We start from the raw sequence: 15,518 nt of genomic DNA on the forward strand, positions 1-15,518 counted from the left end.
CGATGGGTTTTGCAGATATCCAACGAACAAAAAGTAATAAAGTGCTTTTCAACTTTAACAACACAGTATTTAATAATTTACCAAGTAAATGATTTTTTTATTATTTCCTATAAAACAGTGAATTTGGACCTCCAAGCAAATTTATAAGAATGTCCAGCCTACCAAACACTTACATGTGAGGGTATGTAGATGTCATACGGGTTTCCAGAATCCACATCAATCACATGGAAGCCCACACTAGAGCCATAGATGACCTTTAACCTCTGACCCTCTTCAACAGTCAGATCCACCAGCTGAGGCTTGTGCTGCAGTTCTGTGAAAGACTGCAAGAGGGAACGGCACGATGAATCGGTTAAAGAGACGGATACTGAACAGTCGGAGGAATTGTTAAGGCTTATGTAAGCATTAAACAGACAGTTAATGCATGCAAACAGCTGCTCCAAGGCAGAAAAGATACTCTTTCATTTACAAACGATCTTGGTTAAATAGCAGAGAAGGATTTAAGGAAGAAGAAAGGAAACAAAAAAACGAGAAACCATAAAGAAAGTATAAATATAGTGATACCTTGAAAGCCATGAATTTATGGTACGGCTTGGGGGCCCATGCATAAATCTCGACAGAGCTCTTCAATGCGATCACCAGGAATTTGATTCTCTCGTATTTCACTGAAAACAAAGTAGATCAGTCTTTCAGTCACCTGTAGCTCACAGCGGCAGTGTGTTATATTCATAGACTGTCCCCATCCTGCTATTCTCCATGATGTCAGAGCTGAGCAGAATGCCAATCCTCTCCATTAGCATCAGAGATCCAGATAAGACGCCTCTGCACTTACAGAAAAGCTTTTCTCTTTTGACCCCAATATCAGCAAACACAGAAAATACAAACTGGCATGGAGCCGCAATGTTTGCAGAAATGAACTTATTTGTAAATATGAGATGCCAAAGAGGATCATGGGTAACTGCTAGATTGGAAACTTATAAAAAAATATTTTTTAACCGAAGTAGTGGAGTTTTGATTTGAAGTGGTTCACTTACCAACTTTATAGTGAATGCATCCCTCCAGATCACCAACCGTGATCCAGCCCTGCTTCTTCTCAACCTCTGGGTCATTGTGCAGTATTCTGTTTCTCAGCCATGACAAATAGTACACACGTAGCTTGTTTTTCTTCCCTACAAACAACAGCGAGACGGCTGACGTGTTAATAAAACATGATGCGTATCCCCGGAAGACACATAAAAGGGCTGCAACTAGGGATGCACGATAAATGATCAGCCATATCTGTATACTGGATTTTAACTGTGAGCAGCGTGCAGCTGAAGGGGTTCAACGAGAGGAAATGATCAGTAGTTTATCGGCCATAATATATTGGCTTAAATTTCAATATCGGCCGATACCAATAGTAGTTAAAAATGACCATTTACCAGCCATTACAAATTTAAGCCGATAGAATAGCCGATCAATTACAAATAATTTCCTCTGGTAACGCTGCTCACAGTTTAAATCCAGTACAGAACTGTCAATCTATCATGATCATTCGCACCCTGCTATTAGCAAAACATTGTTGATTAAGTATGTCGATATTTATGAATGTGTAAATTAAAGGAAGAAAAGCATTTTGTTTGAAGACTGCTTTCTGTCTTGAGATCACTTAGACTTGTGGCTATTGTGAACACCTTTCTGGGTTGGTCTAGAAAAACATCTTTAATTTGTTTATTAAATAAACATTATACTGGAAAAAGTGTAAAAGTTAAAGAACCTTTAATTATTGTAAAGTAGACTTGGAATATGATTTTCAGGGGGGGAAATGTTATATCGGCCAACATTTCATGTATCGGCTTCCAATGTTGAAGAATTATCGGTTATCGGCCAAATGTATATATCGGTGCATCGCCAGCTGCAACCATTCATTTTTGGTCCGCGCTTTAAAAATGTGCATCTCATCTGAATGTAAAACGTGACAGAAATATGAACTCCTTGATGAACCCGTCAAGCTTTTTTTTGTACCTGATATGGTGACCAGGACATTTAGACCCTCCAGCACTTCCATCTGTTGGAAACGTCGGCGAGTGATGAGGTTATAGACCTTGCCCTGACCGCTGCGGTCTAGTAGCATTAGGCCGTTTTCAGTTCCCACCAACAGGTTCACCCCTGCATAAATAAAAATCTTAATGATATGCAACATGACACATCAAGAACTAGGGCTAAAAACTACAGGCAATTAAATGAAGAAATGCTCCAAAAACTAAAGCGTACCCCACAGAGCAGCACACAGAATCTCCGAGTTGAAGCGTTTCTTGTACTTGCGAATCTCTGGCGTGTCGCTGTGGGGTCTGATGTTGGTGGGGTTGACGTTGACCACAGAGATCTTTCGAGCCTCATTTAGTTTGGCTTGCTCTTGACGCAGAAGCTCATTACCAAACAAAGCTGCAAAGATGAGAAGGCGTAAAATAATCTTTTATGAACAGAATCAGGATACTTCTAAGTCAGGAGAAAGCAAAATCTCTATTCCATTCAACTCCAAAACCTTTTAAAATCTTATTTTAAAGCCCAAATTGAAGAACTGTTTTAGTAACTTTTCGGTTTTAATGTATGCACACATTGAAAAAACTGTGTTTGTGGTTTGTTTACTTACCGGCTGCTGAGCTTTCATCGTTGTCGTCCGTTGGGGAGGTCTGATACGCGCGAGAGTCCACAAAAGGAGTAAAGGAAGCTTGCGATCCACCGCTGAGCCCAAACTGATAAAACAACAATGAACCTTATCATCTTCAGAAGGAAGATTTAACACCAGACAAATAGAAAAACAACAGTCTGGTTTAGTGGCTAAAGGAACAGCAAAAACACAAATCATGTGTTTAGATGGAAGGAGCGGAAAAACTAAGCTCTATAAGTCAGCACGCAGTTCAGTCAAGCTGCAAATTCATAAAAAAATATATAATGAATCTGAAATGCTCTGTCCTGATTGGTCAGTAGAAGCCAGATTCAAATTCGCATGACCCTATTAAGCACCCAAGCTAAAATATCACATAATATAATGGCCGTTTAGATAATCTACCTCATCCATACTGTCCAGATCCTGGGAGTTGAGGCCGGTCGGTGTTCCTGACGGAGAGTGACTTTGCTGCACCAGGTCCGGAAGGTTCCCGTGACCAGCGAAACCATTGCTCTCACCATGTCCCAAACGCTGCTTTTCATTAGTCTATACAGAGAATTGAACATAAATTGGAAGTGGGTGGGGCTTCTTTACACAGTATTAGCGTGTGTGAACATGCCAAAGTGAACACAGTTTGGCATGGGGACTCACCTCTTTTCTTCTCAAGGTGCTATCTTCTGATTCGTCATTGTAGGAATCGCCAAAAGAATCATCACGGCTGTTTGTAAAAGACTCATTGTTCCCCTGAACCGAGGGCCTGTGGACGACAAGCACAGATGTTGGATTTGCTGGTCAATATCCAGATTTTAAAATCAAATAAATAGGAAATGAATTCACAAATTTAAATTATACACCAATTTAAGTGTATATGTGTATATCTCTATAGGAGAAAGATAAGGAAGTAACAGTAAAAAGAGGGATAATGGGGAAAAAAGGTGACATAACAGCCGTCATGTGCACCATTGTGCAATGTTTTCCGACAAGCCTCGACAAAACAATGTATTTTGAGGTAGAAGACAGAAGCGCTTCCAGCTTACATAATTCTGGGAATGTCGCTGACTGGCACAGTGCCGTCATGTCCTACATTCTCCCCATCTTCATCCTCACTGCTTTCAGAGTCCTCACTAGAGGACGAGTAGTCAGTCAGTTTGAGTGGAGGCCGATTGATCTCATCTATTCGTAGTTCTCTCAGTTCTTTAGCCAGGGCAGTCAGATCCTGTGAGACAGAGAGATTAGTAATAAGAGTTATTAAAACGCTAACATGTGTATAAATGATAAAGCTTAGAAACCACTGGTGTGGACACAAATACACGTATCGTTCTTGGTATGAATGCGACTTGAATCTCACTCAGCAGGTGAACAATCTTTATTAAGAATCGCTCAAGTAGAAGAGATTTAATTACAATGATAAGCCAGCCTTAGTTTGTTTGGTGGTTTAGCTTAAGGACCAGCGAGGTCAAATGATATTTTCCATTCAGCAGGGTAAAGTAATTATTATGAATTATACTTCTTAAAAATCTTTCCTCTCCCACATATATTCAAGGGACAGTTCACCCAAAAATCAATAGGGGGCAGTATTGTTTAGTTACCAACATTCTTTAAAAAACCTTCTTTTGTGTTTTGCAGAAGGAAAAGTCATATGGGTTTGAAAGGACATGAGGGTGCCTGAATAATAAAATATTTGTTATGTGGCTCTTTAATAAGCTCTCAAAATCCCCACCACAACAGATATCATGAACGTTCAACACCGACATGTCTTGACTGTGTATTTTAGAGCTCTCAAGTAAAGGTCAACTGTAATCGGTTTGCATTTAAACCATAATCCCAGCTCTTGACCCAAAATAAGGACGGCCTCTCATGAACTCTGGTTGCTATGGAAACAGCAAGGCTGCCAACAAGTGGCTGGGCTTGTTTGTGCTGGAGCACTACGTTTTGAGCCAAACGGGGGGGTATAGACACCCACACACAGAGAGAGTCTATTGACAAAGCCACGGGCAATCCAGTTTGGTGAGAAAGTTTAGGGGGTGAAAGAGGACAAGCTTTTCTCAAGTCAGCACTGCTATTGAGATTAGCAGACAAGCATTCCCACAGTTCTCTGCCAAGCAACCTTTAGACCCAGAGGAAGATGGATGACACAATCTTGCCAAGCTTTACTCTGCCTTTACAGCACTGATTGAAATTCTGGTGACAGGTTGGATAAAGAGGACGGAGAGAGAGAGAGAGGGAGAGGGAACTGGAGCTGGTTAATGCAGATTGTAGGTCAAACAGCTCATTATGTGGACCACTTCAGTTCTTTGTACAAACATTAATCATGCCGAACAGATTCTTACCCTCAAGACTCTGTTTACCTCATAAAAAATATATAGTACAATAAATGAAAAAACAAGCCTTGGTTTTCCATGAAGACACATGTAGATAGATTAGGTAGATAGACATCTTGATCTCTCAGAGAGGCCAGCATCATTTTGCGTATGCAATTGCATATTACTCATATTGAAAAATAAAACATCTTATTCAAAACTCTCAGAAGTAGCACAATAACGTAAAATCCTGCTTCCTTTATTTCTAACTAAATTCAGATTAAAAAAATGTTAATGTGCACCTTTTTAGAATTAACACTTGTACATCAGGGCTTAGTGGGTTTGAATGACCAAATGACACCTGGAATATAAACACTGGCAGAATTTATTCTAAAGCTGCTCTATATGGTGCTTGAAGGCCACAGCTTTATTTAAAAAAAATGTAAGGCCTCCAAATAAAATATGTAAAAGAGAAGATAAAAGGCAAACAGAAGTTTAGAAGTCAGAAAGCAAGAAATTGTCTAAGGTAGGAACTTACCGCAGGTCGATTGGGTTTGTTTTGTTCTTTGACTTCCTCCTGAGTGGGCTTCGATGCCTCTTGCGATGGCACTTGAGATCTGTCTGATTTACCAGAACCTGTAAACCATACATACAAGTGTAAAAACAATTGTTTCAGACTGCTGGGCAACATTTTTTTAAGAACCTATACTGATCCATGTTTTGTAAGATTTCTTGTTGAAGGTGCCAATGGGGTATATGCACACGGCCAGCTAGATCACCTCCACTCTTTACCCCATTTAAGCTTGAACAGTTTAAGAATGATTTACACAGAAATGTGTTCAGTTTAAATGAAAAGTTTACCCAAAAATTAAAATTCTGTCATTTAAGATATTTGAAAGAATGTTTGTTAAAAATTGCTCTATAAATTTCTTTGTTTTGTTGAACACAAAAGAAGAATGTAGGAAAACAAACCGTTCCTGGGCACTTTTGACTACCACTGTAATCTTTCCTACTATGGTTGTCACAGGGGGCCAAGAAGTTAAGTTACAAACATTCTTCCAAAGATCTTTCTCTGTGATCATCAAAACAAAAGAAATGTATACCATCTCGGAACAAATCGAGGGTTCCAAAACCTGTATACATTTCTTTGGTCTGCTGAACACACAGGAATATTTCTGGAAGATTGTCAAATTTCATCCCCCTTTGACTTCCATAGTATGTATTTTCCCTATCATGGCAGTAAATGGTGGATTCTTCCAAATGTCTTCCTGTTTGTTCAGCAAAAATACATTTGGACAGGTTTGGAACAAACTAAGGGTGTTTAAATGATGACAGAATTTTCATTTTTGGGTTAAGTATCCCTTTAACTTTCTTGAAGACTGTTTGCCGTCGAACTGTGTGTTGTCATTCTGAATTTAGCGATGGCAGAGTTAATATTCTGACCTATGGAAAAACATGCTGGATTGGACCCAGAATATCTAGACATCTATAACAGGCAACAAACGCCTCCAGTATGTCATACTGTGCATCATCCTCCGTCTCCCCGAAGAATGAGCGCAGGATTGCACATCTGACAGGTGAACAGAGTGGTACAGGAACTGAAGGAGCTCGGCAGAACGAGCCAGGATGGAGTCTGAGTGACTGCCAGATCCTCCGAGGATGTCAGGCTAAGGCATGCTGGGACAATCATGACAGCGCCAGTCACTCACAACACGACCACCCACACGGCCTACTCTGAATAAACATCTCTATAAAGTGATGCTGTGCGGTGGCTGAGGTTTCTTGATGGTTGAGTAGCTGACAATCCTTTTGAGAGCGAAGGGCGCTCACCTCTAGGCAGGTTCCTCTCACTCGAGCCAGGATGGGAGCCACCCTGAGAACTGGGTGTGCTGGAACTAGATGAGCTGTTGCTGTTGGTTCTCTGCAGAGCCACATCCAGAGACATCTCCGTTCTCCTCAGGTCAGGATTACTGCACAGATCAACAGACATTAAGCCAATGATAACAACAGAGAAATGCTCATATCATGTGATCGGGATGAGAGCTGACCTGGTGCGTACGAGCTGCGAAGCTGCTCTCCCCACAACACCCAAGTCTCCATTCCCAGGAGAGGTCTTCCTCACCAGAGCTGGGGAGATAGAGGTGGTCCGCTGAGGCACCTGGGTATTACCGCACAACTTTAATCAAAAGCACAAATGACCAAGTGTCAGGGAGACAGAGGATCAAAATATGATCACCAACATCTGCTCCTCTTCAAAACAAAAACTCAATAAAAGGCAAAGAGTGGAAAGAGAGTGTTTGAATCCAAATGCTTCAATTTAATGATGCATTGAGCAATTACATGTTTAAACTCTACTAGCTCTTATTTGTCTTCCAAAACAAGAGCATTAAGGCATGTTTACACCGAGGAGGATATCTACAAACGTAACAAACGTTTATATAACGTTTTAAAAACAAAAAAAGATTCAATAAAATGTAATTGTGGCGTATCCCCTTCAAATGAATGAAACTCAACACTTATTTTTCAAGTGACCTTGGAAAGTTTTAAACATTACTTCGTGCACTCATTGCTGTAATTATTCTGACCTTTGGAGGAAGGTCCTCTTGCCTCAGCCAGGGGGAACCACGGTCAAATTTCTCCTCGCGGCTGGGAACACGAGGGGCCGGAGGGGGCATCTCTGAAGTCGGGTCGGAGTTCTGACGTGGCATTTCTGGTCGATGGGACTTGAGGTTCTCTTGGAAGGTTGAAACACCCTTGGAGGGCTGATCATGCACCGACTGAGATACTGATAGCGAGGAGCTATGAGATCTCACAGGAACCAGATGGGCCATCTGAGGAGACACCATGGTTAAACTACATCTCCAACAGCCAAAGCTAGGGTCAGCGGGAGTGGTAGAAGGATGGCATCTGGCTTTGCTCACATTTATCACATTAAATAAAAGGTGAGGTTGTACCTGAGGTTCCACAGGGCAGTGCACGGGAGGGGTCCGTGGCGGCTGCATACCGCCACTGCTGAAGGACTCCGAGCGAGGTGGAAGGGAGGGGTCAGAGATACGGTTGGCCGCTTTATGCTGCAGGGCCGGAGAGCTTTGACGGTTGAGTTTGGAGCGCTCCTCGACCTTCATGAATAATAGAAAAACCAAATAAGGACAAGCCAGACTGTTTAAACGCAACCACCACCAATCACACAAGTAAAAACCAGCAAATACCAAGAAATGCTCTTGTCATGCACCCAATTATACATCATTGGGTTTCAGATATGTATCAGCCAGCACTACAAGACAAGTTAATTGCTAGAATCTATGACGTGATCTTTAAGAGAAAAGCCTTTTTTACAGCTAAAGGGTGAATTCAGCGTTTCATGTTGATCATATCATTCATACAACGAATGGTTATATGAGATCAGCATGTTCTAGGAGCGCCCCAGTAGAACAGACAGAGAAATCGAAGACCTTTGAGAAGTCAAATGATAGATGGTTTAGCCAAGTTCACTGGATAAAGAATCTGCTTTAGCAGTAGAAAAAGCTAAGATGTGAGACAAAAGAATATCATACAAATAGTATGTGCGGTTCAGTCGAGATAATCAGTAATTTTTATATAAATTGCATTTGTATTCATGCAAAGTGAAAGGTGTGACTGTCCTGAATGTGTACATTTTGGTAGGACTTTATGCTCCTCTGTAAGTGTCTCACATCTTGAAGGCTTTTCATTTGCTCAACAGATCCTAAGAGGCTAAGAAGAATAGTCATCGGTTAATGATCCCATTGTCTCAGAGATGAAGGATCCTACTGTCGTCATGAAAAAGAAAATGAAGCTTGTTAGTTAAACAAGAACCAATGTTAGTGGAGCCAGTTTTCTCAGAGGTGTGAACCACTACATCTGCAATCATAATTCTAAGTAGATGTCCTACAGTGTCATTGCTCGTCTCAAAATAAATGGAGAAAATTGCTTTTAACACTCGTCACGGTTTGGTGGTCACGTGTAAGAGATGCAAAACAAGAAATTGTTTCAGCTTTCCAGAAGCACTTTGTAATGATGCCAAGATGGCTTTCCAGAAAACCAAACACTTCCCCAACATTAACATAATCTTTTTCAAAGCTGATGCCTGAATGATATTATTTGAAACGTTCACCATATGCTGCCTTGCAAGAGAAACAGAGCTCCATCACCAGCCGGCGATGCACCCAGAAGCACCCTGCGATTGACTGCACGGAATGAAGAGCTAATGCTTACATTAATACACAGGGAGTCCAGGCAGAATGATGGCCATCTGATGAAGCTCAGAATCAGTCTCAGGATCATAGTCGGACAAATGTGAGAGGGGGGGTTGTGATTTCTCTGAATGGTAAGAGCCAGTCAGATGTATATGGGAGGCTTAAAGGGATAGTTAACCCCAAAATGAACAAAGAACAAACCAAGTCATAGAGGTTTAGATTGACATGAAGGCGAAGAAATTAAGGAGTTTTTTTGTGGTTATCCATCCCTTTAACACCTATGAAGTGTTGCGTGAACATGTCTTAGATGGGTAGGGAGGTGTCTATGTTTTATGGCCTTCTGTTTTGGGGCATGATTCAACGATTTTTTTATGAAATCCATAATAAGAAGTACAATTATATACACCAGATCTCTAAAAAAATGACAACCACTATGAAGCAATCCAAGCAAGACTCCTATACTGGGCACGAGACCAAAGGCCTCTTGGAACGCTGCTCATCCAAGCAGGTTAGATGTAGCAAACTATTCAAACGATTTATGTACATAGAAAATTGAAAAGTAGCCACCATAGTATTGAAATTATGCTAAAATTTTATTATTAAGAAAATCAATAACATGGTTCAAGAAGAACTATTTACATCTATTTACAATAAGATTATAGCACCTCATTGAGAAGGGGAACTAATCTCATTCTGGAAGAACAACGTAGATTCTATAGGGGATAAAGTAGGGGTGGGGGAAGAGCTAAATCGATCGAGGGACGGAGACCTAGAAGAGCCCGGGCTCGTTCTGGGAGATGGGCGAGGAGTTAACCAGTTCAAGAATGTGCGCAACGGCTCTGCCATGCCTGCAGACTTTTTGGGCTTTCTCAGACGCACATTTAGCAAACCCTCATACGACTTGGAGCGCCAAATGGGCGGGTAAGGACTCTGCATTAAAAACTCAGAAGGAGCGGATGAAGACAGGTCCATAAAGGAAGAGCTGTGATGAGTATCAACTGATTCCTCTGAACTGAACGTTATATGAGGCAATGCCCATGGACTCTTTGGCACCCTCAGGAGGTTGTTAGATGCATCTGATTTTGAGCGGTGCTCTCTGGGCATTTGTTCTCGGAGGGTTTTTTCTGGAGCGGATCTGGACAGGAAGCACTCCTCAACTGTGAGCAGGCAATCGGGACTAGTAGGAAACAACAGCTCGTCACAATCATCTATATCTATTCTACGACAAGGTGAGAGCGAGGACGTGCGAGACTCCATCTTTGGAGGACTGGTCAGGCTCTCGGAACTAACCGCTTTAAGGATCATTGGGTTGGGCTTGCGTCCACGGGCCTCCTGGGAGGCCTTTACTTGGCGGATCTGCTGGCTAATGTCTTGGGGCAGGGCTGAATTCTTTCGACTCTCTTGCTGACTTGTGGACTGGACGCGATGCTGCTTCTTCCTCTGCTGCAAATGCTGCATGACCTGTTCACGAATAAGGTAAGAGGGGGCGGAGGGGCTCCGGCGTGGGGCATTCTGCTGATGGGAGAGGGGCTTGGATGGCTTGTTGTTCATGGGTTGGATCTGTTTCAGGGGCGGGCCAAGGACCTGAAACAGTGAGTCGAGAGGGTTTGGGGTCAAACAAAAGTTGGTCAGAGAAAGGAAAAAACACAGGCAAAATAAAATGGCTAATAAAGGAGAAATTAAAGGAGAGTCCGGATGAGATGGTGAACACCTTTACTTTAAGTTCAGGGTCATTCTACAATTGGAGTGACATGTCCACAAAAATAAAACTTTCTTACTTTAAAATCAACCAAAATGTATTCATGCTACTGGATGCATTTGAGTTTAAGTTGACAATTACTTTGCAGTTAATGGTCAATTCATCGATTATCAATTAATTGTTATCCACCATATTGCACACTTTTTAACAATATAAAACCAAGCTACAACATGTGTCACCACAATTGTAGATTAACAATTATTTTGTACAAACCCTCTGGTGGCCATTTTGCTGGAATAAAGAAAACAAGAGTTAATAGGTCAAGTCACATTTTGCTCTTACCATGCTGACATTAAAAAGCTTCTGACCCTAAAAAAAAACTTGAATTGTATACAGTAGGACACCGCTGCACTGCTGTGAAAATGACAAACACAGATAAAGACAAGCAATGACTCTTGAGTCAGCTATATACCTCTTTGGCCCAGGCTGGTTTCTCGCTGGAGTTTGCTGCATCTTTGTAATGGTACAGTTGCTTCTTCTCTGCAGGTCTGGAGTCTTGTTGCAGCTGCTGTTGTTGTTGTTGCTGTTGTTGGAGAGAAACAAGGTAAGCTCTCTCTTGATGCAGCTGTCTCTGCAACCTCTCCGCCTGCCGCTGCTCCTCCAGCTGCTTGCGTTTATACTCCTGACAACAGAAATAGAGAAACCCTTTAATCGCCTGAGACTACATAAAACGGACGGGTTCAAATACAGTATCACAGAAGCACAATGAGCATATGGCACACATGCTAGCCAGTACACTGACACACACGCGCACACACACGCTGGATCACATAAGCAGGAAAAACAGCGGCTCACAACAAATTCTTAAAGAACTCATGAAATGGCTTATTGAGTGCATTCAATTTTTGTTGTCGTGCTAAGGCGCATTCACAAACTACGATTAGCTACTTGCTTGTTGTAGGTGGTGTAATAGGAAAGTCCATTATTATCCTGTGAGCACTTACACTGACATTCAAATGTCCATGCATTCCTAATAAAATTGGGCTTACTGTCTAAAAGGCAAGTTATGTTTGTGTGTAGGACCTACGCCGTAGCCTCTATGCCATAGGCAACGTGCCAGTTTTCCTTTATATACTTGTGCGTCGTTATCCGCGTCGACAGACAATGACCACTGGGCGTCAGTGTCCACACGCCCATTGCTTGTATAACCGAGACACGAGCCGAAGAAGAAGAAGTGCGTTTGAGACGCATTAGCAGTGATAGCGTCATTTAAAGCGTCATTTTTGTTGCAGCTTGAGATATTAAATACAGAAGAACAAATTCTTTACTTTGATAATTCATTCGGAAATGCGTTTGAGTGGAGAGGTGTTCTTTGACCTGTGGGAGGGGTTCAAACAGACCAATCACAGCACTAGCGTCTGTGTAGAGTCCACATTGAGTAGACGCGCTGTTACATTTCTGGAGATGTGCACTTCAGGCTACGAAAAGCTACGCACAGATTATGGTGTAGGTATTACGTACGACCATAAATTACGCTTTAGGTGGAGCTCGGAGCTTTAATTTCTGTAAAAACTCCAGAATTAAAAAACGTAGGCAGAAAGAGGGTGGAGGAGGCAGGGTGGCGGTTGAAAGGCGGCGGCTAGAAGCACAATGATTGACAGGACTAGACATTCAGGCTCCTCAACATGACGTGATAGATCTCACAATGGCTTTAAAAAAAGACCATGCAGTCTATACCCTTCAACAGTAGCGAACAAGTAAATCAGAAGTAAATGGACCAACATTTTTAACGTTCTAGTTCTGGTCTATCTATGTAACTAAGGACTAAGCCTCAATCACATGACTGAACACACAGTCAAAAGTGTGGCATCTTTCCATGCCAGGCATATGTTCAGTCTCTGCAGCACCGAGCTGGGTCACCACTAGTTCAGAGTGATGTCCTACTTCTACTCTCATCTGTGACTTCAGTTGCGTATGAAGGTAAAGAACAAAGGTACCTGGAAAATACAGCCCTCCTCTCCCCTTCCCAAGTGGCTTCAATAAAAGAAAGTTTGATCGAACCTTCATAACTGCAAAGCTCCCACGAGAGCAGAGAATGAAGGGAACACCTGCTACACTCTGCAGTACTCCAACAAGCACTTAAAATACCTCAAAGCATGCTGGGATTTCAGAAGACCAAAAAATTGGCAGAGATAAAATCATTTTTTATTTCCATCTACCTGATTTTCTTTTCTTCTGTTGTATGGAGAGTCTATAGCCACAATAGCAAGAACTATTAGCATGAATATAACATGCATTAAGAGGAATGTCATTATTCATTACATCACAACAGTCGCAAAACAACTAATATCACATGCAAAACAAACAATGACCAGAATCACTGTATCTGCACAACCACAACAGTCACAAGAAGGGCGTGTAAACATATGGCCAGGGGTAAGATGATATGGGCGGGGTAGGTAAGAGATCAGGGTTCAGGGGTACAGCAGGCGAGTCTCTTCTCTCTGTTACCAGTAGGAGAGCCTGCTCTTGTAAGAGCTGTTGCTGCAGGATCTCAAGCTGTCTTTGTTCCTCCTCCAACTGACGACGGATATACTCCTACAGCCCAGCCCCGACGCCAGAGAGAGAAAGACAGGGAAACAAAGAAAAGAGTTTATATCAGAGTGAAAGTGTGAGAGGAGGAGATTACTTCACATGATAAAGTGACACAAAAGTGAAATACAAAAGAAGAGAAATTCGGTGAAAAAACAAGAATACAGTATTAAAAGTCAGTGTGTGGGAGTGAACACAGGAAAAAAACAGAGCAGATAGTCGGATGAGGAAAGAGAAGGTGTGAATGTGTAGAGAGCGTGGGGGGAGAGAGAGAGAGAGAGCTGGGAGTTTTGCCATCAGTGTACCATAAAGTACAGTCGGAGGACAAAACATCTGAGGGTATTGAGAGAGAGAGATTGAAAAAGGGTAGAGAAAAATCAGAGTATTACTGCCGTGTCCTCAAGAGCAAACGACTGCGAGATGATGGAAGAGCGAGAAGTGAGCGAGAGTGTGTGTGGGTCGGCGCTGGAAAACGGCGGCCGTTAATACAGCTAACCTATTCACATCAATGAAAGAGAGGAGAGAAATATTCACATCTATATTTATTCAAGTCACCCTTGTCTTTACAACCCCTTCATAATGGAGTACCTCAGAGATGACGCATTTTTGTAGGCCTCACCCGAAAGCCAATGCATTTTTCCCATTCACTTGAAAGATCGCAAAAATGCTCTGTGATAAAGGTGAATGACTTTCACGCTTTATTTATCTGTGAGGATGATCTTGATAGACGCAGTATTTTCTAATTGTAAAAAGCCGACATGATGCTATAAATAGACTACACCATGGTCGTGTGATATCAACATCACCACCACCACCAAGCCTCCAACAACTTTCTCAAACTCAGTACGTAATTCCTCCGTGAATGAAACCCCATCGTTTTTAGATATTTGTGTCTATTTTGCATTATTTGTGAGATATATATGCGTGATGACATTTAATGTCCCCACCAAAGGACGTGGTGTTTTAAAAACATGAAGATATTTAGAGGTTTGGTTAACCCTAAACCTCATTTTGGCGCATTTAATATTTAAATTAGTGGTGGGCCGTTAACACAGTGAGACTCTTATCGCGCGATAAAAAAAATGTCGCCGTTAATCTATTCTCAAAGTTGGGTTGGGAGCTGGGTCTATACTACACAAGCTATGATGACTTTCACCTTGATATTTTAGCGCGGATGTATACCAGCTTAACTGCACTGTACGGGGCGAGAACGAGATTTTTCAACTCGCGTGATTCACGTCATTCGCGGAAGCAGAAGCCGCCTCATCATCTTATAACCAGGGCTTCATTCGCGCGATTCGCGCAGCAAGTAGGTCTATTGGCTCTTTGCATTAACATATAAATAACTCGCGCTTGACACGCCATTCGCGTTTGGTCTGAACACAACATAACGTTACTGTGAAATTACCGCATCAAACGTGACATGCTAACATGGATGCAGCTATGAAGCAGCCGGGTTTGCTTCAGGGAAAATTTATTTTTAAGAAGCTTCCCAATAGAAACATCGACAAGACTAAGGTTGTTTGCACCTTGTGCAATGCGGAATTGGTTTAAAAAAAACTCTTTCTCTCAACAGGTAGTGGTCTAGCTTTAGTTGAAACCAGTAACTTTGTATTGAGATCTAATGTATTATCGCTCCTGTATGACATATGGGTTGTTGCTCCCTCACTCTTTGTAAGTCGCTTTGGATAAAAGCGTCTGCTAAATGACTAAATGTAAATGTACTGTAGGAGCTCTTCCAGTCTCAAGTACCACCTAAACGCAAATCATCCCTTAGCTAATGCGGAAGTAAACATAAATTCATCTTATTGAACATAATTTAATTTTCATCACCAATTATCATAGTAGAACAGCTTTCTCAAGCAGTTTGTGATGCATTTTGGAAACAGGAGATGAGCCCCTGGTATAATGCGCCACCTGGCTTGAGAAACCCGTTCTCAAAGACTTACTTTTAGTCATTATTTGGGTAGCACACATATTCTGAATGCCTTCGGCAGAATTCAAATGAGCCATTTTAATCTAGATTAATCTAGATTAATCTTGGAATTAATCTAGATTAAAAA

The 15,518-nt window shown here is 41.7% G+C and overlaps 1 protein-coding gene across 10 annotated transcripts in view; it reads right to left on the reverse strand.

Moving 5' to 3' along the window:
* The window catches only part of tnika (TRAF2 and NCK interacting kinase a), a 91,949-nt gene that overhangs the window by 5,536 nt on the left and 70,895 nt on the right, over positions 1 to 15,518 (reverse strand). For 3 of the 10 annotated variants that reach the window (XM_056742476.1, XM_056742480.1, XM_056742478.1), the window contains 17 exons: positions 13,375 to 13,461; positions 11,336 to 11,545; positions 10,455 to 10,748; positions 7,905 to 8,069; positions 7,536 to 7,781; positions 6,999 to 7,126; positions 6,781 to 6,920; positions 5,489 to 5,586; positions 3,688 to 3,866; positions 3,302 to 3,407; positions 3,053 to 3,196; positions 2,633 to 2,735; positions 2,254 to 2,424; positions 2,005 to 2,148; positions 1,035 to 1,169; positions 565 to 665; positions 174 to 323 (listed from right to left, as the gene is read on the reverse strand). In XM_056742476.1, coding sequence (XP_056598454.1) covers positions 174 to 323; positions 565 to 665; positions 1,035 to 1,169; positions 2,005 to 2,148; positions 2,254 to 2,424; positions 2,633 to 2,735; positions 3,053 to 3,196; positions 3,302 to 3,407; positions 3,688 to 3,866; positions 5,489 to 5,586; positions 6,781 to 6,920; positions 6,999 to 7,126; positions 7,536 to 7,781; positions 7,905 to 8,069; positions 10,455 to 10,748; positions 11,336 to 11,545; positions 13,375 to 13,461 — 2,601 coding nt within the window. The remainder of the gene's footprint in view (positions 1 to 173; positions 324 to 564; positions 666 to 1,034; positions 1,170 to 2,004; positions 2,149 to 2,253; positions 2,425 to 2,632; positions 2,736 to 3,052; positions 3,197 to 3,301; positions 3,408 to 3,687; positions 3,867 to 5,488; positions 5,587 to 6,780; positions 6,921 to 6,998; positions 7,127 to 7,535; positions 7,782 to 7,904; positions 8,070 to 10,454; positions 10,749 to 11,335; positions 11,546 to 13,374; positions 13,462 to 15,518) is intronic. The other 7 variants (XM_056742481.1, XM_056742479.1, XM_056742477.1 and 4 more) reach the window with 6 other exon arrangements.

This window comes from Triplophysa dalaica, chromosome 3, assembly GCF_015846415.1.
Source record: "Triplophysa dalaica isolate WHDGS20190420 chromosome 3, ASM1584641v1, whole genome shotgun sequence".
Taxonomy (NCBI): Eukaryota; Metazoa; Chordata; class Actinopteri; order Cypriniformes; family Nemacheilidae; genus Triplophysa; species Triplophysa dalaica.